Source organism: Zootoca vivipara, chromosome 1 (genome assembly GCF_965207765.1).
Source record: "Zootoca vivipara chromosome 1, rZooViv2.hap1.1, whole genome shotgun sequence".
NCBI classification, from domain to species: domain Eukaryota; kingdom Metazoa; phylum Chordata; class Lepidosauria; order Squamata; family Lacertidae; genus Zootoca; species Zootoca vivipara.
Genome location: NC_142582.1, coordinates 90,462,815 through 90,488,334, shown reverse-complemented (window position 1 = coordinate 90,488,334; position 25,520 = coordinate 90,462,815). Strand labels below are relative to the sequence as shown.

General features: G+C 40.6%; 1 protein-coding gene across 6 annotated transcripts in view; it reads right to left on the bottom strand.

The window, feature by feature from the left end:
- Positions 1-21,970, bottom strand: part of RBM25 (RNA binding motif protein 25) — a 34,515-nt gene extending 12,545 nt beyond the window's left edge. The window contains exons 1-10 of one of the 6 annotated variants that reach the window (XM_035112894.3): positions 21,746-21,970; positions 15,224-15,342; positions 14,921-14,970; positions 14,101-14,271; positions 11,793-11,850; positions 10,663-10,823; positions 6,668-6,850; positions 4,623-4,676; positions 4,283-4,366; positions 324-604 (exon numbers count right to left, since the gene is read on the bottom strand). In XM_035112894.3, the coding sequence (XP_034968785.1) occupies positions 324-604; positions 4,283-4,366; positions 4,623-4,676; positions 6,668-6,850; positions 10,663-10,823; positions 11,793-11,850; positions 14,101-14,271; positions 14,921-14,970; positions 15,224-15,342; positions 21,746-21,777 (1,193 nt within the window). In that variant the 5' untranslated portion in view covers positions 21,778-21,970. The remainder of the gene's footprint in view (positions 1-323; positions 605-4,282; positions 4,367-4,622; positions 4,677-6,667; positions 6,851-10,662; positions 10,824-11,792; positions 11,851-14,100; positions 14,272-14,920; positions 14,971-15,223; positions 15,343-21,745) is intronic. The other 5 variants (XM_035112920.3, XM_035112902.3, XM_035112912.3 and 2 more) reach the window with 5 other exon arrangements.
- Positions 21,971-25,520: the final 3,550 nt, after the last annotated feature.

Sequence of the window (25,520 nt, the reverse complement as noted above, 5' to 3'; positions counted from 1 at the left end):
TAGCCACAACATTGCTTGTGTAGTCATTAGACAAATGACGTTTTGAACAATAGACACAGTACATCAGTCTGCTGTCTTTACAGTGATACACACAACACACACACGTCTCTCTGTATGTTGGTTGTGGCTTTATTCCGTCAGCCAAAGCATACAAAAGGACCCGAGGGACAGGGCACCACAGCTGTCAGCAAATCATACCATTTAATTCATTGCCTCATGGCTTATTGCATGCTGGTCTTCAAAACAGGTTGCATCCATGAATGATTTCCTTAAGAACCATTGTCAAATTTATTAACAAGTATTCATTACACCACACAATTTACCTAGATCTGCTCCGATCTTTATTTCGGTCTGAGCTTCTTTCGCGGTCTCTGTCTCGATCTCTTTCCCTGTCCCGATCTCTGTCTTTAGTCCGGTCCCGATCTCTATCCCGTTCTCGTTCACGCTCCCGTTCCTTTTCCTTCTCTCTTTCACGCTCTCTCTCCCTCTCTCTTTCACGCTCCCTTCTTTCTCTTTCACGCTCCCGCTCCCTCTCTCTTTCACGCCGTTCTTTTTCAATTTCTTGTCTCTCTTTCTCCTTTTTGCCTTTTTCCTCCTCCAATTTCTAGAAACCAAGAGGATTTTCAAAGTTAGCACATAGCTACAGTCGGAGGCCCCACCCCACCACCACGCACAACACCCAAGGCTGGTAGTGAGCATTTCAAGAACACCAATAATTTAACATTTAAATATTTAACAGCTTACTGTCAAGCTCATAAGAAAAAAAGTTCTGCAACCGTAAGGCTAGATTTCGTGCAAAAAGCATATATCTAACATAGACTGGCAATCTCCAACCTTGGAAAGAAGGGCAATGCTCACCTCATATATGCATATGCTGACAATTACATAGTGCATTGCCATCAATAGTTCACAGAAAACTCCCGAGGCACGAAAGATAGAAGAGAGCTTGAACACTGGTGAATTTTTAGCTGGCAAAGTTAATCCTGCCCATGTAGGCAGATCATTTAGTAGGATGCTGACAGACAAGATTACCTCATACCACAGCCAAACCAAATTCATTCTATGCAAGGATGGGAAGTAAAATCAACTTCAACTGTATATCCTACTTGAAATGTTTGGAAGGATACATCTTACCAATCACTTTATTCTCCCCAACTGTTTAATTTTTTTTTCGTTCACTGCTTAAAGTAATGGTTTCTAAAGAATAGGATCCCCAAGGAGGAGAAGGTTGGAAATCGCACATAGACAAGACTAAAAGGTTATACAGTACATTTTTACTGAATGCTATACAAAAGTGCATTTTTTAAATTCAAAAAGTCATGCCTATTACCAAAACTCCCATGAAGACAATAGAAAAATAAAATCTCATTAAAATGATAGATAAATCCATCCTTGGTAGCAATTGGTGTGTGTTAACTTACAGATGCTGTGCTAGGACATGGACCGCCAACACTGGATTAACCTTGCCTACAAGCTATATTTCTGGGAGGAAGAGCAAGTACATGGTTCACAAGTAAACCAAAAAAGGAAGGAAAAAAAACATAAGCCAAATATCAGCCTGATGGGTGCCAAAAATATTATGGGCATGATCCTTCCACATCCAAGTGTTGTGCCTGGAGAGATCAACATAGGGCTTAACAGAGCCCATTTCTCACTCCTCCCCTCCTTAGCAAACACGTGCAATCTGTGCACCATACCATTTCAGCCAATAAGAGGCTCTTGCATCACTACTCAGCCCCCTCCTGTCACTTGGTGGAAGGAGCATGGTCTGTTCCTTCACCAAGTGGCAAGTGGAGGAGGGTGTAAGAGAAGTGCACAAGCCTCTTATTTTCACCAGTGGCCTCGTTCATTGCCTGCATGTATGCTAAGGGGAAAGTAACAGAGCACCATTATTCCTTATAGGATCTGTCTGTGCATGGGTGCAGCACGAGAGTGAGGAAGGATTACACCCTAAATATATTGTATGCAGTTTCTGCAAGGGGGGGGGAGAGCAAAATCACCCCATTTGGCACCGTGTTTACCACCGCTGAAATAATTTATAAACTGGAACAATAAAGTGCGCATATATTTCTCTCTTTCAACAAAGAATTTAAGACAACGTTAAAAACAATCTTACCTGTCAGACAGTCTTCTGGTGTGCGCTCATGGACCAGAGAACCAAAACAAAGTCACAGTAATAAAACTAATAAACAAAAGATCAATATATCTAACCACCATACTAAATGGTACCAAAAGTGAAATATAGGGAGGATGGTGTTAGATACATTGAACTCACAAAAGAAAAGGGTATTTTGAGAATGGTAGAGAACAGCCATAATGGAGGAGGAAAAGGTGAAAGGGTACAGAATGTGGCAACCTACTTTCTAAGTGAAATGCTCTCATACAATATAATTTCATTTAGTGTATTAAGGTATGCTAGCTATATTAACTTTCAAAAGCAGAACTTACCTCAAATTTCGTATACTTTTATAGAAAAGTTTATATACTGAAATGATCGATACTTACAGATTATTTTAGTTGTTCCAATAACAATGTCTTTGGTTAAGTTCCGGGATTCCCCCGCAAAAATTTCTTTTGTAGTAAAAGTCATGATAAAAATTTGCCTTGACTTTTGGCATCTTAAAGGCTTTTATTTCAAGCTTCTCTTTTCTTAAAAGCCAAATGAGCACTGTTGTTTCATATTGAAAATTTAAGTAATAGGCTGCTTCGAAGTGAACAAAAGGATGTTTTATAGAAAATGAGGGGTGAAAAGGATTCAGGATATGCTAATAAAAGTAATGAGGAAAGAAGGTAGGTAGAAAAAAAATGTAAAATCTTACCTTCGGTTCTCTTCAGACTCATCTGTGCTGTAAATGGACACCCCCTGCAATGCTGATACCCTAACAGTCTGATTTTTGTAAATTCTAACCAAAAAACATGCAAAGGTTCACTGTGCTCATTAGCCAGCCCCTTTTTGAACATCCCACCCAATATATGAAATGGCCATTTTGTATTAGATTTAGTTCCATCTCTTTGAAAAGGTTAATTCAAAATATTCCCCCAATAGGATAGATCAAAGGCAGTAAAATGCCCGATTGCTTCTGAAACAGTGAAGCATGTTTGGATTTTGTTTTAACCACATTATTTCTTTACATTTTAGAGGTATGTTGGGGCTTGGAAATAAGACGATGTTTCACCACTGAACAGTTTCATACATCTTCTGGAACAATTATCCTCAGGTTCTCATTCCAAAGTTATACTACAATATGTTGCATTGCCAGCAATGTACATCCATTTTTTGCTTTAAAGTAAGTGTGATCCTGTAACCAGAGTACTTTTTACCCGTTTTGTAACTTCACACCATTATACCAATATTAGCAAACTACGAGCACTCATTTCAGGGATAAATACTTCACTGAGCGTGCAGTACTCCAGCCTTGGTGGGCAGTTCATGTTCCCTTAGAAGCTAACATCAAGAGACAGTGCATGCATAGCTTGAATTTCACGCCCCCCTTAAACCACCCTTCCCAACCGGAACACATTCACAAATTCACATTACAGAAACTTCTGTAGGTGGGAACCCTGAGGTAGGATTTGCTGTGTAAACACATTTCCAAGCCAGTTACCCCTTTGCATATTTTTCTGAGGGGGCATCCATAAATAATAAAAAAAACAGAAGCTCATACTTACATCCTATTCCATGTTACTTTCCAAGCTGTGTTTTTCATCTTGCATTAGTCACCATATGATCTCTATCATAATGGTGGGGGTCAATGAATAGATTAGCTTAATGGGAATTTACAGTTCTTCCATGCATCTAAATTTTGGTAAAGTCTGATAACCACTAACCTAATTTAATTTCACCCCCATTCTCAACTCAGAGCTACTAAATTAAATCTCAAGTTTAAATTAAGCAGTAGAGCTCAGTAAAACAGAGTTTGAATTATGTCTTACAACTGCTTGAATGTTGTGGGGGCCAGAATGTTTTACGCAGCAGCCCAGTCTAATTATTGGGTCTTATGTAAATGGTTTTAGCTGCTTTGGGTTAATTTTAAGAAAAGTGGGGTAGAAGTGTTTGATTTTTTAAAATGTATTCACACTGAGGAGACTGCAAGGTAGTCATTAGAAAATAAAAAGGACAAAGTGGGATTTAAGTGGGATTTTGTCCTTCGTGGCTTTTTAGACACACTTTATGCCTACTATATGTGATATGGTCATGTGCTTTTAAATTTTCTAAAGGGGGAGGGAAACTGGATTTTTCAAAAACCTAATTTTGTATAAGATACAAAAACAAGTATACTACCTTGTGCGTATCTCTGAATTTACTGATCTCTCGGGATATCAGGTCCCTTTTATCTTCTTCCATTTCAATAGCATTTATATCCTCCTATAAGAGAGAAAGGGGGGCAGAACAGGAGACAGAATATTAAAACCCATCTGCACAGAAACAGGAGAACCAAAAGAAAAGCTGAAGGTTAGATGTTTTGTACCAGTCTTGTAAGAGATAAATAAAGGCCTTCTGCAGTACCAAACCTCACAGTCTGATGTTAAATGAATGAAAAAAAAATTAGATGGACACGAGTCACAAATCTGGTAACTAGCAGTAAACATAGTCATTGTCAAAGCCTACAATGTAAACGAACCTTGGTGATGAGTGGATAGGGTATCAGTGGGGCCACTGGAAATCTGCGGAAAATCTGCGGAAAAATCCACGGAGATTTCTTTTTTAAAAAATAGATTGCACACTACTCTGGAAAAAAAACAATGTTCTGTATGTTTGCAGAATAAGCAATATTGCATTGCTGTGACCATAGGTCTGACTCAACAAAGTTACAGAAGAACCTCGCTAATTCTCCATTTACTGATCTACTTCTCGGCAAAGGTTTGCTGGGTGCCACCTCACCCTGGCATGTCTCCATTTAAAAATTGCAGAACATTAGCATTCTAGGAAATCTTGCAAGCTAAGCTACGCTTGTTCAAAGTGGCCTTTTGTGGTACTATTATAAGCCTCGTTTTGTTTCTTACTCGCTAATTCGCAAAATTGTAATTATATCAAGGGGGGGTTGCCAACAGTTACTGCAAATTAGCGAGGTTCCCCACATCTGAAATCAAGAGTCAGATTTCACTTGCCATTTCTTTTCCCCACACTCTCAAATTCCCCACATTGTCCCTCATCTTTTCAACAAACAGAATGGGCAAGGGAACCAGTCACAATTATAAGCATTCAATAAAGGGGATAACAGTGCCTCAAAACCAGCTTTACACGGCACCCACCACAATTTTATATACTTCCCTTCCCCCCACCATGCACAGAGCTTTTTTAGTCCCACACTTCCCAACAGATAAGGGGATGAGAAGTCATGCTTGTGTCCCATGTTCATCCTTACAAAATAAAGATGCACTTCCACTATTTCAAGGGGCAGGAAGACAAGGACACAGTTAAATAGTTCATTGTTCTGATAGATCACACTAAATTTAAAGCCCAGCTACATCAGCAAGGTGTGGCTACAGATCACCCTAAAACTAGCAGTTATTAATATTTAGTTACTTTAAAATGGGCCTCCAAAAAGTAACCTCTCAATACCATTATGTCTCTCGATACCATTATAGTCTTGATTATATATGTCACACAATCCATAGCATGGATTATAACTTTTAAAGAGAGAGACATAACTTGCCTATAAGGAAGTGCAGAATGCAAAAAAACAAAAACCCCAGTGCAAGATTAAGTTAAGTGGAGGCTAAAGAACAGTGGGAGGTGCACTTACTCCCTGAATGAAAAGCATTTTCTTGCACTGCCTTTTTATACACTTCACCAGCAGCCAAAGCTATCTAATTGCTTTCTATCAGCACAACATAAGGGAGAAAGTTAAGCTTAGTAAGAAAGGCTGCAGATAGAAACCAAAATTCACCTCCATCTCTTGCTGTGAGTGGCAGGTGGTAAGAGCCCATCATTGAAACAATCATGACGCATTTTCAAGGTTGGCATAATTACTACTAAGCTCTACCCTTTCCCCCCTAGAGGAAAGCAAAAATTAGTGTAATCATTAGCAGGGTTATCCACAGAAGGGGGATTATAGCATTTTGTGTCAAGTGTTACACTTAAAAAGTATGGAAGTCAGCTGGCCCAACAGCCAAATATTAACAAACCATTTTGTAACATCATGGCTTTCATCCCTCAAGGATAAGAAAGAGCTTCTTAGCTATGTGCACAAACATAATTAAATCAGGACAGTGAAGAAGGGCTGCCAATCAGCTGAGTTGTGGCTATAACATCAGTGCAAACCTCTAAGACCCAATGACTTAGGGCATTTAAGATGCCAAACAGGCAGAATCTCTTTTAGGGTCTTAAAATCATGTCCCCATCTCAAAAAAACATTTTGCAATTACTTCAATACATGTACTTTAGAAGGGATGAAAGGCTGAATCAAACCTGCTGAGATTCAAACCTGTAGCTCCAAGAAGTCTAGGCATTTGTGACCTTTGTGTTCACAGACCTACAACATCCACAGAGTCTGGCATCTAGAACTGATTTAATTTCAGTATGAAACATGAAAACTGCTGCTAACATCAAGGTTTGTTGATTTGTGTTCTCATCAGATGCTTTGAACTAATGTATTGGCACAGGGTTTGGCCCTATGTAGGGAGATGAAGTAAATCTGTTTGTGTCCAAAATCAAAACACATACATCCTCCTTCTTTTCTTTTTTCTTCTTCCTGGGATGAGAGTCAGACTCTTGGGAGGGGGCATTGAGCTCGCTGGAATATTCCCGTATTAACACTTCAATGGCCCCTTTAATTAGCTGGTCTCTTCTCTTTGCTTCTTCATCGAGGGCTTCGTCATCCTCAGTTGTAGTTTCTGGCCTGGTGTTCTAAAGAATAACACAAATCTTGAAGTCAAGCATATGGGACATAGCAGAACAGCATCCAAAATGTTTACTTCATATGAACTAGATAGGTCTATTACATGTAGTTAGTGCATGGAAGTGTTAGGTGTACTTAACAACTTTACAACTGGCCTTTAACTACAGATTCTAGTAGGTCCTCACTAGGGCTGGGCGATATCTGGTTTTCAACATTGTGCTATATCACCAGCTAAACATGTGTGGTCATACACACAGGATTGCCTTCAGAAAAGACCAGCTGAGTAGTGCTTGGCACTTGCTGCAGGAAGGTCTTCTGTGTATTTCTGGGAAGTGGTACCCAATAACTCCTGAGTGGAGAGAGCAGCATGCGCTCTTGGGTGCTGCACAAAGGTGCATAAGATGCATTTAGATAGCAAGATCCAACACTTCCCGTGCCTGCCAATCCTTTATAGCTAAGTCTCTTTTGGTTCCTCTGCCATGCCGCCTTCCTGCCAATTCTGAAGCTGGGGCTGTGGCACCACTCTACTGCTCAGACATACCTTTCATGCTGAGAATAATGCTTGCTGCTCATCACACATGACAGAGCGCAAATGAATTTGTTGAAGCCTGGCACGAATATTTTAAAGAGAATGCTACACTACAATGTGTGTGCTCTCTGAAGAAATAAAAATAATTTAGTGTGGATGCATATGATTATTATTTTTTGCCGCAAGTACAACATAATACAGTGCAGGCTTCAAATTACTATGCTATGTCTGCAGTTATAGAATTATTCTGTTCCGTAGGATTAAGAATGTTGTTCAACAAAGCGGAGAATACATACAAAGCAACACCGTACCAACCGTACCTTTGGGTCACATCACGCATTACAAAACTTATACACAAAGTTTGTCTGCAGTATAAAACAGACTTTTGCATATAAGTGGTCATACCGCACAATGACAATACATGTGCGTAAATTGCTTTAACATACATATCTGTATACTGTCACTTCCACACTAGAATTGCTGAATTTCAATTTTCCATGTAAGATGAATGTAACATAGACCTTTGACGATTGATAAAAACATTAATATAATACACAGTTGCCTACAAAACTTTAATGATTATATATTTAAAGGCTTATAGCTTGCCTCTCGGAAGGCTCAAAGGGGCTCACAACAATTCTAAATCTAAAAATAAATAAATCACAGATTCAAATACAGTAAGAAATGAAAATCCCCACTTTCCTCCTTACAAATAGGAAATAGATAAATTCTCATCTGCAAATGGAAGTATGAATGACCTGAGGCCAAGTGACTTCAACTTGCTCCAGGCCATTCTCAGCCTACAGCCTGGGTGCAAGGAAAACCTAAATACAGAAAAAGAATGTGCATATTACTTTTTTTAAAAAAATCTTCCATCCCATCAAACATTTGTCACTGCTGTTGCTACTGAGGAGCAGTGGGGGGACGGGACAGGCAATGTCCTATCATGGTGTTTTTTTCATACACTTGTATTAAACTTAAATAATAAATTCTTGCCTTAAAAAGAGGGTATGGGAATCTCACCTGCGAATAAGAGATGGGTGTCCAGTCAAATGCCAAGTGGATAAAGAGTGAATAGGAAAGAGACAGAGGCTTGTGGAGAAGCAGTAGCTAAGAAGTAGGGGCAGGAGGGGACTTTAGCTGGTGCAGAAGCTGCAATGTCAAGGAGGAACAGCCTGAAATGACCTAATAGGTGATGCCACTTAGGTGTTAGTAAAAGAAATTAAGGGGGTAACAGTACTAGTCAGAGATGGAAGTTAAGTAGAGCCAGATATTTGCCTTATTTAGTTTCTCCATATTTTAAGACAGCAGGAATTTATGGAGAGCTTTCTTGCCTGCTCATGTGAAATAAATACAGTGGTACCGCATGTTATGTAATTAATCTGTTCCGGAGGTCCGTTTGTAACAGGAGGCATGCTTTCTCTAATGGTGCCTCCCGCTGCTGCAGCGCCGTCAGAGTGCGACTTCCGCTCACATCCCAGGGCAAAGGTCGCAACAAGGGGCATCTACTTTTGGGTTAGCGGAGCACGTACCCCAAAGCATTCGTAAGGGGGATGGTACATAACACGAGGTACCACTGTACTAAAATACTACTTTACAGGCTGTGTATCAAAAGGGCAAACCCTGAACCCCTTTCTATGGCACATGGGTAACTAAATTTAACTCATTAAAAGCTTTTAACTACTTTATCACACAAATGTAGCAAAAAGTTAACAATGCATCAAAACATTAATTAAATTTTTGATTAATTTAATTTGATTTGATTTATTTAATTTAAAACATTAAAACAGTGAGCGGGTTGGTTCTGTTTTGCTCTGGCTTTTATTTATCCCTTCCTTGCCCCAAGGACAAGTTGTAGTGAATGGTGAGGCATGTACTCCTAACTAGAAGCTTGCAGAAGCTGCTAGAGTACAGCAACACTGCAAGCTATGCAAGATTGCTTAAGTTACTACGGTACAAGTAAGAAAATGCATTATATTTCACATCTTCTTTGGCTGAGCCTTGGCCATAGACTTACATCAAGATAAAAAAGTCTTAAGTATTTTCTGTTTTTCTCTCTCTAACATTATCATTCCAGAAAAGCTGTATTATTAGGTAAGGTAAAGGTAAATGACCCCTGAATGGTTAAGTCCAGTAAACCCTATGGGGTGTGGCGCTCATCTCGCTTCAGGCCAAGGGAGCCAGCATTTGTCCAAAGACAGCTTTCCGGGTCAGCATGACTAAACCGCTTCTAATGTGGCCAGCATGACTAAACCGCTTCTGGCACGACAGAACACCATGACAGAACCCAGAGTGCATGGAAACACTGTTTTCCTTCCCACCACCACAGCACTTATTTATCTACTTGCACTAGTATCTACTTTCTTGCACGGATCCAAACTGCCAACCTTCTGAGCAGAAAGCCCAAGAGGCTCGGTGGTTTAGAACCTTTAACACTGTATTATTAGCTTCTTATAAGCTTCTTATATTAGATATCTTTTTTTAAGTGATTTGTGAATTCACGTGTTGATAGGCAAGCCTGTAAAAAAATTAACGGACTTGCAACTTGTGAACTTTTTTGAAATTTTGATATAGTGCACCTGTGTGAAATGACTCACTTTCTAGATTGATTTCCTCATCTTTTGCATCTTAGTCAGGGGCTGACTGTTCTTGGGACTATTATATGCCTCACTTCCTCCAATCTTACTATTTTCTCTTCTAAATACTTAATTGTGAGGGTGTTTATAAATGTGATTTGACATGCTTGTTATGAAGCTATCACTTAAATGGTTAGGTTGAGCTATGGAGAATATATATGGACACAGCACTTGTTGGCAGAGGACATGCAAGCATGTGTACAACTTTGTACGTTAAGCAAAGCTTTTCCTGCTGGTCATATCCAGCTGGAATCAGATTTTTTTATTTTGGAGTTGGCAGACTCTACTCTGGATCAGCAAGTTTAGCAGAGAGTATGGCATCTGGTTTCCTCCTGAAAATGGTCAGATTTGATCTGAGAGCCTCCAACTTCCCTTAACCTTCTATCAGCAAGTTTTATAATTCAGTTTCTCATGCAGAAAGTGCAGTTTGTTGGGAATTTGAAGTTCACACTCAAATTCCAATCATGAAAATTAAACAAAAGAACAGTGTGACAGTCATCTGCAGAAGAGGTGTAATAACATCAGCATAGCAGGTTAAATTGCAACACAGAATAAGCAAATCGGGTAAAAGCACTAAGAGCACTTAATGCCAATCCAATTTATTTGTAATTCAGTTGTTTCCTGTCCCATTTTAGCAGAGTTACACACAACATACCCCATTGGAAGCCCTTTTCTTCGCTTTCCATTCATCTAGCTGAGCCTTCGTCTTAGCATCAACTTTCACAAGAAGTTTCTTTTCTCCAATTTGGAGATCATGTAGTAGCCTGAGTGCACGTAGTGTGGATTCTGGTTCTTTATACTCGCAGAACCCAAAGGCTAGAGGATGAATAATTGAGATATATAAAAACAAATTTTTAAAATTATATATGCACGAGAGCAACACACACACGCCTTTAATGTCAACTATTTCAACTATTTGTTTTATGATTAGGTGAAGGGTAAAGGGACCCCTGACCATTAGGTCCAGTCGTGACCGACTCTGTAGGTTGCACGCTCATCTCGCATTATTGGCCAAGGGAGCCAGCGTACAGCTTCCAGGTCATGTGGCCAGCATGACAAAGCCGCTTCTGGCAAACCAGAGCAGCACATGAAAACGCCGTTTACCTTCCCACTGTAGTGGTTCCTATTTATCTACTTGCATTTTGACGTGCTTTCGAACTGCTAGGTTGGCAGGGATTTGAACCGCCGAACTTCTGATCAGCAAGCCCTAGGCTCAGTGGTTTAACCCACAGCGCCACCTAGGTCCCTTGTTTTATGATTACTGTACACCAAATATATGCCACGACCTCAGTTAAAACACATTTTTAAATGCCTTAGAAAAATATTCAGCCCAATCCCATAAACCCAAGCAGCTGCAATTCAGAGGATGAAGGCTGCACCCATCCTGTGATGCTGCCTTTCATCTGAAATCCCATTACGGTCAGTTACTATTTTTTCAAGAATACTAGGTTGCTGCAACTTTTAACTGGCTGCATAAAGTTACAATCCACTCTGGCAGTAGTAGGGCAAGCTGGTTAGCATGGCAGCATTAATTCTCAGTGCTATGTTGGTACAGTACAGTTGGGTAGCAAGCAGTAACAGATCAAGGGCCCAGATCATCGTTGATCTGCAGTGGAAGGCACAACCTGTGTTCCATCTGATACACTTATTGATTCACAGAATAGCTCAGAGGAAAAATAAAATTAAGCCCTTGTTGCTGAAGCATGGGCACTGCAGAAATTTAACCAAGCTTGCCTATATCCTCACAGCTATTAAAGGACAAAAAGAAAAGAAAGGGATATATACCTTGAAGTTTTCCAGATGCTCCTTGAACTCTCTTCCAACTCAAAACCAAGCCACATTTCTGTAAAATATTTTTAATATAATGTTTATTGAGGCGATTGTTTGTTTGTTTTTTTACTACTCAGAAAACTTCTCTCACTCTTGAAAGTTCTCAATGAATTTTGTGTCAGTTGAGAAGACATCCTAAAAGAAATTAGCACGCCTAATAATTGTGGTGGAGTCTAGTACTGGTATTTTATTCTCACAACCCTGCTAATCATTATTATTTAACCTCTTCTACCCCTCCAGACAGCTCCTTACTCCTTGCACATAAAAGTTTGTCTTAAAACATATCCTCAGCAGGTTTGATTATTTTTTTAAAAGGAGAGGAAAAATAACCAGATTTTTTAAAACACTAAACAAAATTTTAAGTTACCACTTCCTTATTTGTAAAGTGTCTCTTTAAAAACAACCTGCTTTAAAACAAAATATGAATTAAGAATTGTACTAAAGGTAAAGGTAAAGGGACCCCTGACCATTAGGTCCAGTTGTGACCGACTCTGGGGTTGCGCGCTCATCTCGCATTATTGGCCGAGGGAGCCGGCGTATAGCTTCCAGGTCATGTGGCCAGCATGACAAAGCTGCTTCTGGCAAACTAGAGCAGCACATGGAAACGCCGTTTACCTTCCCGCTGTAGCGGTTCCTATTTATCTACTTGCATTTTGACATGCTTTCGAACTGCTAGGTTGGCAGGAGCTGGGACCAAGCAACGGGAGCTCACCCCGTCACAGGGATTCGAACCGCCGACCTTCTGATCAGCAAGCCCTAGGCTCAGTGGTTTAACCACAGCGCCACCTGGGTCCCAAGAATTGTACTACTATATATTAATAGGGTTGCATCTTATAAAGCATGATCATGCATTGGGACGTGCACTACCAAAATCTGGAGGATTAGGCGACACATCAGAGCAAATTCTGGGGCTTGTATGTGGCTAGAAAGGAAAAAATAGAAATCAAAGTCTCATTGTGCAAATGGGTTTCACTTATAATTCCTTAAAACCCTACTAATCATGATCATTTATGATCGCTTAGTTGGTTAGGGCATGGTGCTGATAACACCAAGGTTGCAGTTTCAATCCCTGTATGGGACAGCTGCATATTCCAAATTGCAGGGGGTTAGACTAGATGATCCTCAGGGTCCCTTCCAACTCTACAATTCTATGATTCTAAAGGCTGTCATGTTTAAAACCCGAATCTGCGACCCTGGTGAGTTGAAGGTCTGCCATCTCCTTCCAAATACTCATTTCCTTGATTGGAATCTTTGCAAGAATCTGTTGCATCTGCTCCTATTATCTGAGGCATAGCAATTAGATATGGTATTTTCAGTAGTGGTGCCCCAGCTATGGAACTTCTTTCCTAGACAGAAATATCTTTTTAAACTTTACACAATGAAAACCTATTCTTTCCTGGACATTTGCCCTTCAAATCCAATCTGATTTAAGTTTTTTAATTGTGTCATTGTAACCCATTAGATAAGAATCTGGATGATGGCCAGTGGCCCATCTAGTCCAGGATCCTGTTCTCACAGTGCTGAGCCTATGGGAGATCTGCAAGGAGGACCTGAGAGCATCTGTACTCTCCCAGCTTGTGATTACCAGTGACATACTGCTAGTGACGGCATAATCTAGCCTTATTTTCCATGAAAAGAGCTTCACTTCCAGAGTTTAGTAACGGCCTAAACTACATCAACCCACCACTGACCATCCTAACACACACAATGCACACAGGTTGGTAAGTAAATTTGTAAACAGCTTCAGGGCTAAAATAATATGTAGCAATAATCTAACATTTCATAGATTCAGGCAGCCCTGTATTGGGAAATTTTAAATGTCTGATGCTTTTACAATTTTTTATATGCTGTAAGCCGCCCACAGTGGCTGGGGAAACCCAGCCAGATGGGTGTGGTATAAATATCATCATCATCAAATTGTAGAGTTGGAAGGGACCACAAGGGTCATCTAGTCCAAACCCCTGCAATGCGGAATTTTTTGCATGTCTATTGGGGGTAGATTATATATATATTTGTAGGGCATCCCCTCATGTGTCATGAGATACAGTCTGGAAGGCCCTGCTCTTGAGGGAGGACTTTCCAGAGGTATGGGGAAGAGGTGAGCTAAAAAGCCCTGCATGCATATGGAACACTTAACTGAAAGAATTTAAATAACATTTTAAAGACTACAAAAAGTCAATGAAATCAATGAAAAATTAAGCAACACTAAAATCTCTTAATCAACACACTGCAAGGTTGCTTTCTAAAAGGCAATTCCACTTACGGCAAGAAGCTGTCGTATAAGCATGTCTGAAGCCTTTTCAGATATGTTGCCTACAAAAACAGTAGTAGTGGGACCACTGTTTTCATCATTTTCCTTGTTCTTTAGACCTGGATGTTCCTTTCTAACTCCCATATGCTTTCCAACCATTGACACGGTAGTTGGGACCAGAACCTGATGGATGAGGAACAAATACCTCTTGTGATTTTTTTCACTACAACAATTAGTAAGTTTAAAAAAGCACTGTTCCTAAGTTACCAAGCAGGAACTTAGCATTAATCATTTTTGCCTGAACAGATTAGCCTGCAAAGGAAATTTCATACAGTTCCTTTGAGTCGATTCTACTTCACAAACTGCAATACACATGCTTTATAAATAAAGGCACACAGGAAGTAACATTTAAGTCAGGAACCTTGAATTTAAATTTGTTACAGTTACAGCCTTGAAATTTTTCATGCGCATTCTTTTCAAATTCAAAGACGTCACCCTAACCATAGTTAGCGTCAGTGCAAATCCAATGATTAAACATAGTTAAAGCAAAAAGCGAAAGGAGGTAGGACTTTGTTTTGGAGGAGGGTGGGACATGTGTTCATGGGAATGGTTCCCAATTTGCTAACTATGACATGGGATCAGTACAGTGTTACATATACAGTAGAGAAGATGAACACAACCATACTGTGTTTTAATATTTGATGCTGCTAATTATGGCTTTATCGTTATTTATTTTAATGCTTTTTTATAAACTGCTTGGAATTTTTTTTTCAAATTTATCATTTAAATTAAAAAGGTATTTACAGTGAACAGTGGCTTATGCAATACTTACAGTTGGTGCAGGAGCCATAATACCCATTGGCACAGGAATCATCGGTGTCCCTATGAAATAAGAGGTTGCATTAATAGTCTCTGAGCAAGAGCTACCAAAAAACTATATATATATATATATATTCAAATCAGGTACTAAATAGGCTAAATAGCACTACAAAGTGCTCTCAGGAAGTATAGAAGCTGCAGGATTATTTTGTTCACATCACAAAGAAAAACTAAATGCCAGCCTAAAATTTTACGATATTACTGACCAATATAGAAGAATGAGGTTGATCAGACAAGCTTCTGATAGAAAACTTACCAGGAGGTACAGGCGGAGGAAAACCTGGAAATTGTGGAGGCGGAATTCCAGGTGGAAGTGTTGGGATACCCATAGGAGGGCGATTCAAGTGAGGCGGAAAAGACATTTTTAGCAGTAACCTAGAAAAAGAATGAACCTATCAGCTTCAAATCAGTGCTTGCTTACATTTGTTTCTATTCTACCCCTAAATGAGCAAGGTGCTTAAAACCAGGTGGAAAACAGGAGCTCTAGTCTAACTCTTAGAAACCAGTTGGCTGCCTAAGCACATCTTGCTCCAAGTTATCAGATATGATGAGATATCTAACTGTGAAACAGCTAGAGAGAAAGCCCATTGAGCATGGTTCTCACCTCAGGCTGCTGCTACACAAAATACTACCCTATGTAGGTAAGGCTAACAAGTTTTGTGGAGATAAAAGGCTCAGTCGGGAACACAGCTGATCCTAGTGGCCACAATGGCCCAGTTTGGATAAGAATTGCAGCTGAGCTGAATATTCCACCCTTGCTGCTCCCTTCATTGCACACCAGCTTTGATGCGACTACCCTGGCTTGTATTAAGCCAGAATTCCCCATTATATCCAAACTGAGGAACTCCAGCTTAATGCTGGATGACTAATCCTCGAAGCGCTCCCAAAGTCCTAGTCGAAGAGAAGTGTCTTCGCCAATCTACAAAAAGTCAGTGATAAGATGCCTCTCCAATGAGAAAATAGCTCCCCCATCGGTTATGACCGTTATGTGAACTATATGACACAAGTTTTTAAGCAGGCTCACTAGATTCCCATGTGCTTCCAAGTACAATTCCGATGCTGCTGTTTTATATGAAGTGTTAATATGGCTTTGACTCAGGAGGATTGCTCCTGCTGGATCAAAAGCCCTTGTGCTTGGACAACAGCAACTGGATATAACCTACTATGTTTTTGAGGTTGCTTTTAGAGTTGGAATTTTTGCTTTGCTTTTGTCTGCTGCCGCCCTGTTTTTAGATTTGGTGTTGTATCATCTTGATATTTACTGCTTGCTTGTGCTATTGTAAAATTGTATAAAGAGGTGGCATATAAATTTATAAAACAAAGTAAATATTAAGACAACAAGGCATTTAATGCTTTTATTTGTTAAATTCTATACACATTTACCTGAAAGCAAGTCCCATTGAAATCAGTAGACTTACTTCCAAGTAAATGAAATATGGGTGCTCTTGCCCAACAATAACCTAAAGCTCAACAATAAAAAGCATGAATGCTTGCTCTAACCATATGACCTCAGGCTAAGCTCAGTAGTGGAGCACCCTCTGCATGCAGGTTTCAGGTCCAGTTGTTGGCATCCGTAACGAAAAGATTTCAGGCTGGGAAAGACTCTTATTTGAAGCACCAGAAAGTTTTTGCCAGTTAGACTGAACAATATAGGACAAGATGAACAAACAGTTGCTACATTTGGACGACACAAGAAACTATCCTTTATCATAATGAGAATGAGTCTAAGTGAGTCTTGGGTTTGCGCGTCCCCAAATCCTCTGAAATAGTCATTAATTTTTTGTAATAACAGTCTGTGTTGCCTGAACCTGAAAAACTACTGTTAATCTTAACTTTCATTTATTCAAATATATCATTTTCCAACCACAGGTAGTTAAGATTAACCAGTTTGTCAGATTGGTATGTCACCTCAAGCTGCAGTTAATAAAAAATGAAATCAAAACTGTATAAAGTCCTCTCTGCAGTACACAAGCCCCAGACTCGCTTAGGCTTATTCTCGTGATATACCAAAGTTTAATGTGATGTCTGAAAGTGGTCAATATAAGGCAGCTTCTACATTACATGAATGATAATTTAACCAAGCAGCCGTAAGAATAGTGCAAGGGAAAGGTTAACTGATATCAAACGGATACAGAAGCGTTGACTTTATAGTGATCTAGGGAAGACTGAAGTAGTCGGTCTGAGGAGCATCTGAAGGTGGAAAGGAGTGTGGATTCATGAGCAGAAAATGGAATGGCTGGTCAATAAAAAAGTAAGATTATAGCACAAGGCAGGAACGCAGGCATGGGGAATAAAGAAAACAAGTTGAAAGACGGGGAGAGGGAGAGATAAAGAACAGAGAGTCTTGGGCAGTAATAAAAAAACAAAGGGATGGAAACCGCAAAAATGTGAAGGAGAAAAACGCTCTTCATCTGTCTAGTATGGAAAACCTAAACATTTGGGGGTATTAGATGCTGTTCCATGAACCAATCTTCTACCAATTAAGAGTAAACATTTAGAAGATTAGTAAAAAATATTATTACTGCTACCCTTTGCTCCAAAGGATAAATTAACCAATAAATAATTATAATCCTATTTTAAAAAGGCAGGATTGGCAATCATACAATGGATATATCACTGACATATTTAGCACACCTGCCTCCCGCCCACTCCCGTACATACAGTATTGCTTTAATTTTTTGTATAAAGTCCATGCTCAGTCACCAAGCTCACCACTTGCATGTGTAAGTCCACCGCCTCATTGCCTGACTGACTGTGAATGTATGAAGTCAACGAAACACCTAGTTAAAGCCAACTGGGCTTCTGAACCTGGCCTGGGAGGATATGTGCAGCCAGTGCAGGTGTTTCAGCAGAGGGGTTATATGCTATTGGCCATCTGTCCCCGTTAGCAATCTAGCTGTGCATTCTGCACTAGCTAGAGCTGCCAAAAAGGGTGGGCCCACATGCAGCGCATTACAGTAATCCAGTTACCAATGCATGGACTATGATGGCCAGAATATTCCAATCCAGATATGGCTTCAGCTGGTGTAGCAGGTGAAACTGATTGAAGACCCAACTTTTTTATACTGCTTAATGCCAAAACAAACTTATATAGGGTTTGCAAGTAAACAAATCAACTACAACTATAAACACCCATAATTAAAATATAGAATGTAAGACTTAAATCACACAAAGCACATTTTAGAGAAATATTTATACAGTCATACCTCGGGTTAAGTACGCTTCAGTTTGAGTACTTTCAGTTTAAGTACTCCGCAGACCCGGAAGTATACTTCCGGGTTCTGCTGCACGCGCATGCGCAGAAGCGTTCTATCAGCACTTCGCACACATTATCGCCGCTCAGATTAAGAACTTTTCAGGGTGCGAATGGCACCCCGGAACCAATTACTTAACCCGAGGTACCACTGTACTGTAAATGTTAATTTTTTTCATCTAAAATACTGTCTTATTTATTTTATAGTTGTTGTTTAGTCGTTTAGTCGTGTCCGACTCTTCGTGACCCCATGGACCAGAGTACAGTACATTGATTATTGCCTTCATTTTATGGATCAATGGTCTTGTTAGACAGGAAAATTCATGTTAAATTGCTGTTTTAGGGGGCGTTTTTCATCGTCTGGAACAGATTAATCCACTTTCCATTACTTTCAATGGGAAAGTTCGCTTCAGACCAATTAAGTACTTAACCCGAGGTACCACTGTACAGTATGAAAATTTGACATGGTATACTTTTTAACCTCTCACTGCTATATAAAAGTCAAACATGCATGCCATATCCAAACAGTTTAGTGCAGCATTACATTTTCTAATTAATTCCCTCCACTCAGGAAATCCACATCCTAGGTAGAAAACAATGGGGAACATGTGAAAGCAAGTCACGAATGAAATTTCAGCACTGTTAGGTCTGAAGATTACAAGAGAAGCATTCTAATTTGACTGCTGGAAGTAAAGTTAGCAGGCAGGAGTTGCAGAAGTTCAAACCAGTTCAAACCATATATAAACAAGTTAGCAGTAAAGAGATAAACCTGGAAAGATTGAAGGACAAAACTTGGCCAAAAACCTTGGCATGGATAGAGAAAAGTGCTTATTCCTAGAATGCTGCCTTAAAATACAGAGCTCTGCCATAGTCTGAAATACATATAACCGTTTAAAAAAACTTAAGAGATTTGTGTATTGAATAAATGTCAAGAAATACAGGAATAAATTAAATTATTTCTGTCATGTTCAACACTGGATACTGGCAAGACAGCTAGATAATAAGCAGAGCTCAGGAGGGTTCCAAGAGAGAAGGATGCAGGTGAAAATCACATCAGAGCCATCAACTGTCCTGTGGGAAGGATTCCAGGAGAGATGGGAATGCAGGCAAAGACAACATCAGAACCTGCTCCAGTAGATTTTTCCCTCACTTCCCAGACGGTGATCTACCACCGTATGTCCTGTGGAAAGAATCCCAATAGCTCTGTACGTTGCTACTTCTTATCATGTGTTGCTTTACTTTTTAAAACATAGTTTGTTACTTATAAGCTAGCTCGGAAGCATTTGTATCCTAGGTGAGATGTGTGTGTGTGTGATAAAGATGAGACATTAGGACTGAATTTCCATTTGCACTTAGTTAAGAGTAAATTCCATGAAAAACAATGGTACTTCTGAGTAGATATGTATAGCACTGTCTTGCAAATATGGCATTTTAATGAATCCAGCTTTTATGATGAGGCTCTTCAGTATGTAAAAAGACAAAAAAAGGAGTTAAAAGACCAATTCCATAGAATTCAAAGTTTAAGGGTGGTGGTGGGGGAGTCAGATAGTAAAAATATTGGATAAAGTCAGGCTTTTAGATGCATGAAAGAGAAAAAGTTACTGGTCATGTTATATGATCCCAGAATATTTCTCATTTGTTGAACTAGTTTTAAATTAAGTTTAAATTAAAAGGGACATAGTCATACACCAAACCACATTTTCACCAGCGATCCTATAAATACAGTACCAACAGGCCTTTGTAGCTGTTTAGTTTTTGCTTACCAAGTCACCTTAATGTTAATCTGTATTTTTTTAAAAATGATATTTCACGTTTAACATGTATATATACATCTCCTTGAAATGTATGGTGGTGTAGAAATAGATATATTAATAAATACAGGTGACCAACAAAATACCGTACTTTTCCGTGTATAAGACTAGGGTTTTTTACTAAAAAAAAAAGTTTAAAAACTGGGGGCATTTTATACATGGGTAGTGGGTAGGGTGACGGGTTGCAGCCATGAGCTGCAGATTGTCATTGGCAATTTGTAGTGTGATTGGTGGCTGTGGGAAACGGGCCATTTTCTGAAATTGGAGTCCCCCAAAATAGGGGGCGTGTTATAGACAGAAAAGTACGGTATTTGCAATACTATTATGCTTAGAAAAGGAAAAAAATGCCACGATTATATAGAAGTTTGTTTTGATACACCTAAAGTTATGCTATTTACACTGTATTGTTTTAAGGTACTCCTCTTGCATCCTCTTCATCCTGCTATAGATGTTTTATGCTTGAACAAATATCAATAATCAGTCTGCACCAGAGATTGCAAATTTGGATTAACTGGTGGCATCTTGTCTTAAATAACAAGAAAAGAACAACAGATTATAGATGCAATACAGTTAGCATTTTTCTTAATATTTTATCAAAATGTTGCCTAAACAGAAGTAGACAACTAGTTTAAGAGCACCAGAAACAGAGCCAGAGGACTATGAACTACTGTATTTTGGAATTGCATAAAAAGATCTGAAATGTTCAGTGTTAATTTAACATGAATTTTCTGGAGCTATTTAGAGTTAAAAAGCAGTCAGACCACACGGCCTTCTAGGTCAGCAATACCTAGGCTGATTGGCAGTGGCTCTCCAGGATTTCAGACTAGGTCTCCCCTAGCCTTACCTGGAGATGCTTGGAACTGAATCTGAAACCCTCTGCATGCAAAGCTGATGCTCTACCCTGAGCTATGATCAATATGCCAGCTCTCCCAACATTATTTCTACTGCAAGTCTAATTCATACCAAGTTCCATTGGGGTTTCATTTCAAGTAAATGTTATTAAGGCTTAAAACACATTTCTCACACACATAATGGAAAACCTCCATTGAAGATGTGCAGATTCATTACCGTTACATCCCATAGCCTTGCCTGCATTATTAAAGGAACAATAACCTGCTACTTAAAACACAGTTATGAATGATTGATCCTAACCACATTATGGTTAGCATGTTGCAGGTACTTCTGCGAGATTATTTGCATGTGCAAGTATAGAAGCTGCAGTGTTATTTTGCACGAGTGAGACCTTTCAAGAACACTGCGCTTTAATAAGCTCACAATTCTGCCTACGGTGCGTGATCTGCGATGGCCCCATTCACACGTACGAGTCAAAGCTTGTCAAGCTCTGAACACGCACGTCGTGAATCAGGCCCGTGTACAAAACACGCAGGGGGCTCCCAGGAACAACTATAAGGATTCGTTCTAAACGGGCTAACTAGCAGGGCGGTTGAGAGTGTGGCCCTCCCTTTCTAAGAAGCTCTCGCCCACTAGCGCCTCCATCCTTTCCCTCCGCCCATCCGCTAAGAAAGAGGGGGGACCTCCAAACACCCCCCTCCCCGCAAAAGAGGACCCGATCCCGCCGCCCAGCTCCCCTCCCCCACCTCGTGGCCTGTAGGTCGCGGATTCCGCCATTCCCCCTCCCCCGGGGAAACCAAGAGAGGACCCCCCCCAACCCCATCGACCCGCGCCCGCCCCCTGCTAGAGTGGCGCCCAGTACCGCAGGTGCCCCATGCCGGCGAGGCCCGTCATGTCCTCGCCCCCTCCCCGTTCCTTGAGGAGGATTAGCGGCAGCGGCCCGGACGTCACCCGCCTCTCACCGCAAGCGCTGCCGGAGGAAACGAGGCCTTTCCCTCGCGACGCCTCTAAACCCGGCAAAGGCAACTAGGCCGCGAACGCACCGCAATGAGCCACAGGCGCCGTCGCGTTACGCCGCTGGTCACGTGAGGGACCGCCCCTGAGCGCCTTACGTCAGAAGACCAGGCTGCAGCGCGCGCGCGCGGCCGACCATAGAGACAGGAGTTAGAGCGCCCCCCCCCGTCCGAAAGGAAACAGAAACATCTAGGAATAACCTCAGCTCTTCCCGACGGCCTGTCCGCCCGTGTCTCAGAGGGTAGAGTTGTAACTAACTAGTTTTCTCATTGAGAAAAATCGCCGAGGATTTGAAATAAAAGCTGAGTTAGAGAAAAGTGCGAACCTCTGCCACTGCTACAATGTTTCCTAGGAGTAGCGGCCTCCTTTAGCTCATACAAGAAGAGCGTCAGAAGGAACGAAGTCTGTGGTGCATCTCGTCGATACCTGCAAAGAGGGCTTGACGACTCTGTCGCCATCTTTGTTGTGGGCTGTCAACACTACCGCATAATGTTTTGCGGAGAGCCGCCATTTTCCGGTCACATCTGAGCTTTGGATTCTTACCATGGAATCCCAACATTGTCGAGCGTCCTCGTTCTCATCGACCCCTTCATACATAAGCGTACGCCAGCGCTTCAAACAAAGCTATTGGGGCTCTCTTCGTTTGCGAAATGGCTTCCTAGGCACACACAGCCACGATAAACATTCAGGAACCCTGAATCCGTACTTCAATAGCAGGCTGCCTTCAGTGTCTTCGGAAAAACTATGAAAATACAAACCTGCTGTGGCCCATAGCTGCCAAGTTATCCCTTTTTTAAGGGATTTTCCCTTTTGCTGAATAGGCTTCCTCGCGAGAAAAGGGAAAACTTGGCAGCTATGCTGTGGCCTTGTTCCTAGGTAGCAAGCCAAGGTGTCTTGGTGTAGGGCAGCTTCATTCTTGAAACTTGAAATCCAAACAACTCTGTGAGGTAGATCAAGTTGAGGAGTAACTAGCCAAAGGTCACCAAGTAAAATTCATTTGGGGGGGGGATTTGAACTTGTGTCTGATTTCCCCTGTTGCGGTTTGGCATTATAACCTGTTATAAGATTTTTTAGGTCATATATATATATAATGTTCATATATATAAATGTTCATAAATGTACCAAGCAAACACATATATAAATATATAAAACCACATGTCTGAAACCCATAGGAAAAGTCCTAAAGCCATTTTTCCTCTTTCAGCCACCTCAAATACAGTATTTCTCTACAAGGTAGAAGGAAATGCAGAAACCTCCCCATTGTCTCTGTCCTCACAACTCCTGCCTTAAGAGCACATTTAAGGTGTGAATAGGGTGAGCCTGTGACCTGGCTCAGGAATTATTATCATTACGAAAGGATGGCCAGACTCCTCAGGTAATCCAGTCAAGTGACCATTAACAGGTAACCTAGCAGACAGGGTAAAAACAACACACTCAGATTTCTGTTGTAGACCGCCTTTTCTGTGATGTAGGTATGATGTATCTGGGGGGTGGTCTTGGACTCCAGGGCGGGCAATATGAAATGTCTATATAAGGGCGGGCACACCTTTGTTCTGGGTGGTCCTCCTCTCTCCTCCGTGTGGGGGAGCACCCTGTTGCAACAGTCTTTTTTAATAAAGATCAGGCTTAACTAGCCGCCTTGCTTTTCACTAGAATTCTGGTCTGGTCTCTGTCATTTTACTAGCCAGTAAGGGCTTTCAATTGTACTCAATTGTGCTTTGCTGGAGGTCCAGGCTCCCTCCTGGAGAAGGACCCCTTTTAACTCTTATTAAAAACCACTAATACACAACACCTCACATACATACGCTAATGGCCAAAGCTACAATACCAGTATAGTCTCTAGACTGTTCATATTTTGCAGCTCTTAAGTATAAAAACTGACAGTTCCCCCACCCCCATTTCTTAATAAAATTCCATGTGTCTTTCTGCGCATGAGTACAGTTGAATCTCTGCTAATGCAGGTGTTTCTTTTTAAAAATATAAAATACAAATAGGTCTCTGAATAGTTCTGCAGGGTTCTACATTGCCCAGGGAATCTACAGGAGCAGAGCAGGGATTCCTGCAGATGGTCACTAAAATTTGTGCAAAATACTCAGCACTCTGTTCACTAGAATCATACTGAATTATGAAGTGTTTCCTGTGTAGCTTCTAGACTGAACATGGCAAAACATGAATTACAGTACATGTCAGTATCAGCCTGGGATAAAAAAGGATGGTACTAGTTAATCGTGTAAATCCAGGTCTCTCTATCTGACCCTCGGGCCTCTCCAGACCACACCTCTCACCATCCCTGCTTTGCACCCTCAGGTGTTTTTTTTTATGGCTAGAAACTGTCCTTTAACACATATTACATTTCTTGCTTGCCTAGATGGAGGTTAGTGAGGGGTGTGCAATTTTGTAAATTATCTAGCTTACCACACAAAGGTAAAATACAGATTCATTGCTCTGCCCACATTTGCCTGTGATTTTACCAACTGCTGCAATGTGGCTCCTGGGAGGATGTCCAGAAAGGAATGTGGCCCCTTGGGTTGAAGAGGGTTCCCCACCCGATGTAAAGTATTGTAATGGAAGTTGTGAAGGAGGATGGGGTGGTGGTGGAACTAGCATACCTGGCCCCCCTCTTTAAGCTTTTGTATATTACTTATTCATGAATATAATGCCTGAATAGGGATAGAAAGAGAGTAGAAGGACAGACAGAAAGACTACGGGTCATGGATTTATATTTAGCCTTTGTTGTTCCATAGGTTCAGAGTAACAACAGTTTTTAAACAACTAGCAGTCTTACAATACAGTCCAAGTAATGAAGATACAAGTAATAATATTCAGTGGGAATATTAAGATGTGGCAGATGATCTCACTATTGCTGAAGCAGTTTCCAATTAAACTCAGTAGAGTAACAACTATATTTTAAATTATGCTTTATGCAATTACATTTACATACCTTGCATTCTGATCTTGTACACATCGTTACACTGGCTGATGGACAACTCCTCATTAAGCAGTCAAAACAACACAATACAATTACAGGATTTATTTGCTTGCTAATTGTCCCACACTGGCATTCCCTCAATAGAAGCTAAGGTTGAAGTTTCTTGAGAAAAGGTGTGTTTGTGTGTGAAGAGAGTGATCACGCTGAAAGTTTGGATAGTATTAGCTAAACTGTGATGCAGCCTTGGTTGGGGCTACAAAAGTTGCTCTCAATAAATTAGAATACAATCCTAATCGCCATTCAGCAGACCTTGATCGAGTGGCAAAGCCAGCTTCACATCTACAGCCCAGTTCTTGTATTGGCCAAGGCAAAGTGCAGTAAAAAAAAATACTGCTTTACTTTGCTAGCTCCGAAGCTCCCCACTCCGATAAAGTTGTGCTATATTCTTATTTATGCCAGGTCATATAATTGTCTCCAATACACCAACGTTATAGCTGATGCATCCTATGCCTGCTATACATGAAGTTAGTAATAACACACCTCCAAACAAAAAACAAAACTAATTATAGACGTGCCCCTCCTCCCTCTCTGATGCAGCTCAAACATATGCCACAACCACTAACAATGTCCACATGAGATGTGGAGGCAGCCAATATCATTGCAATGATCCAGGCACTTCTTCACCCACCCCACA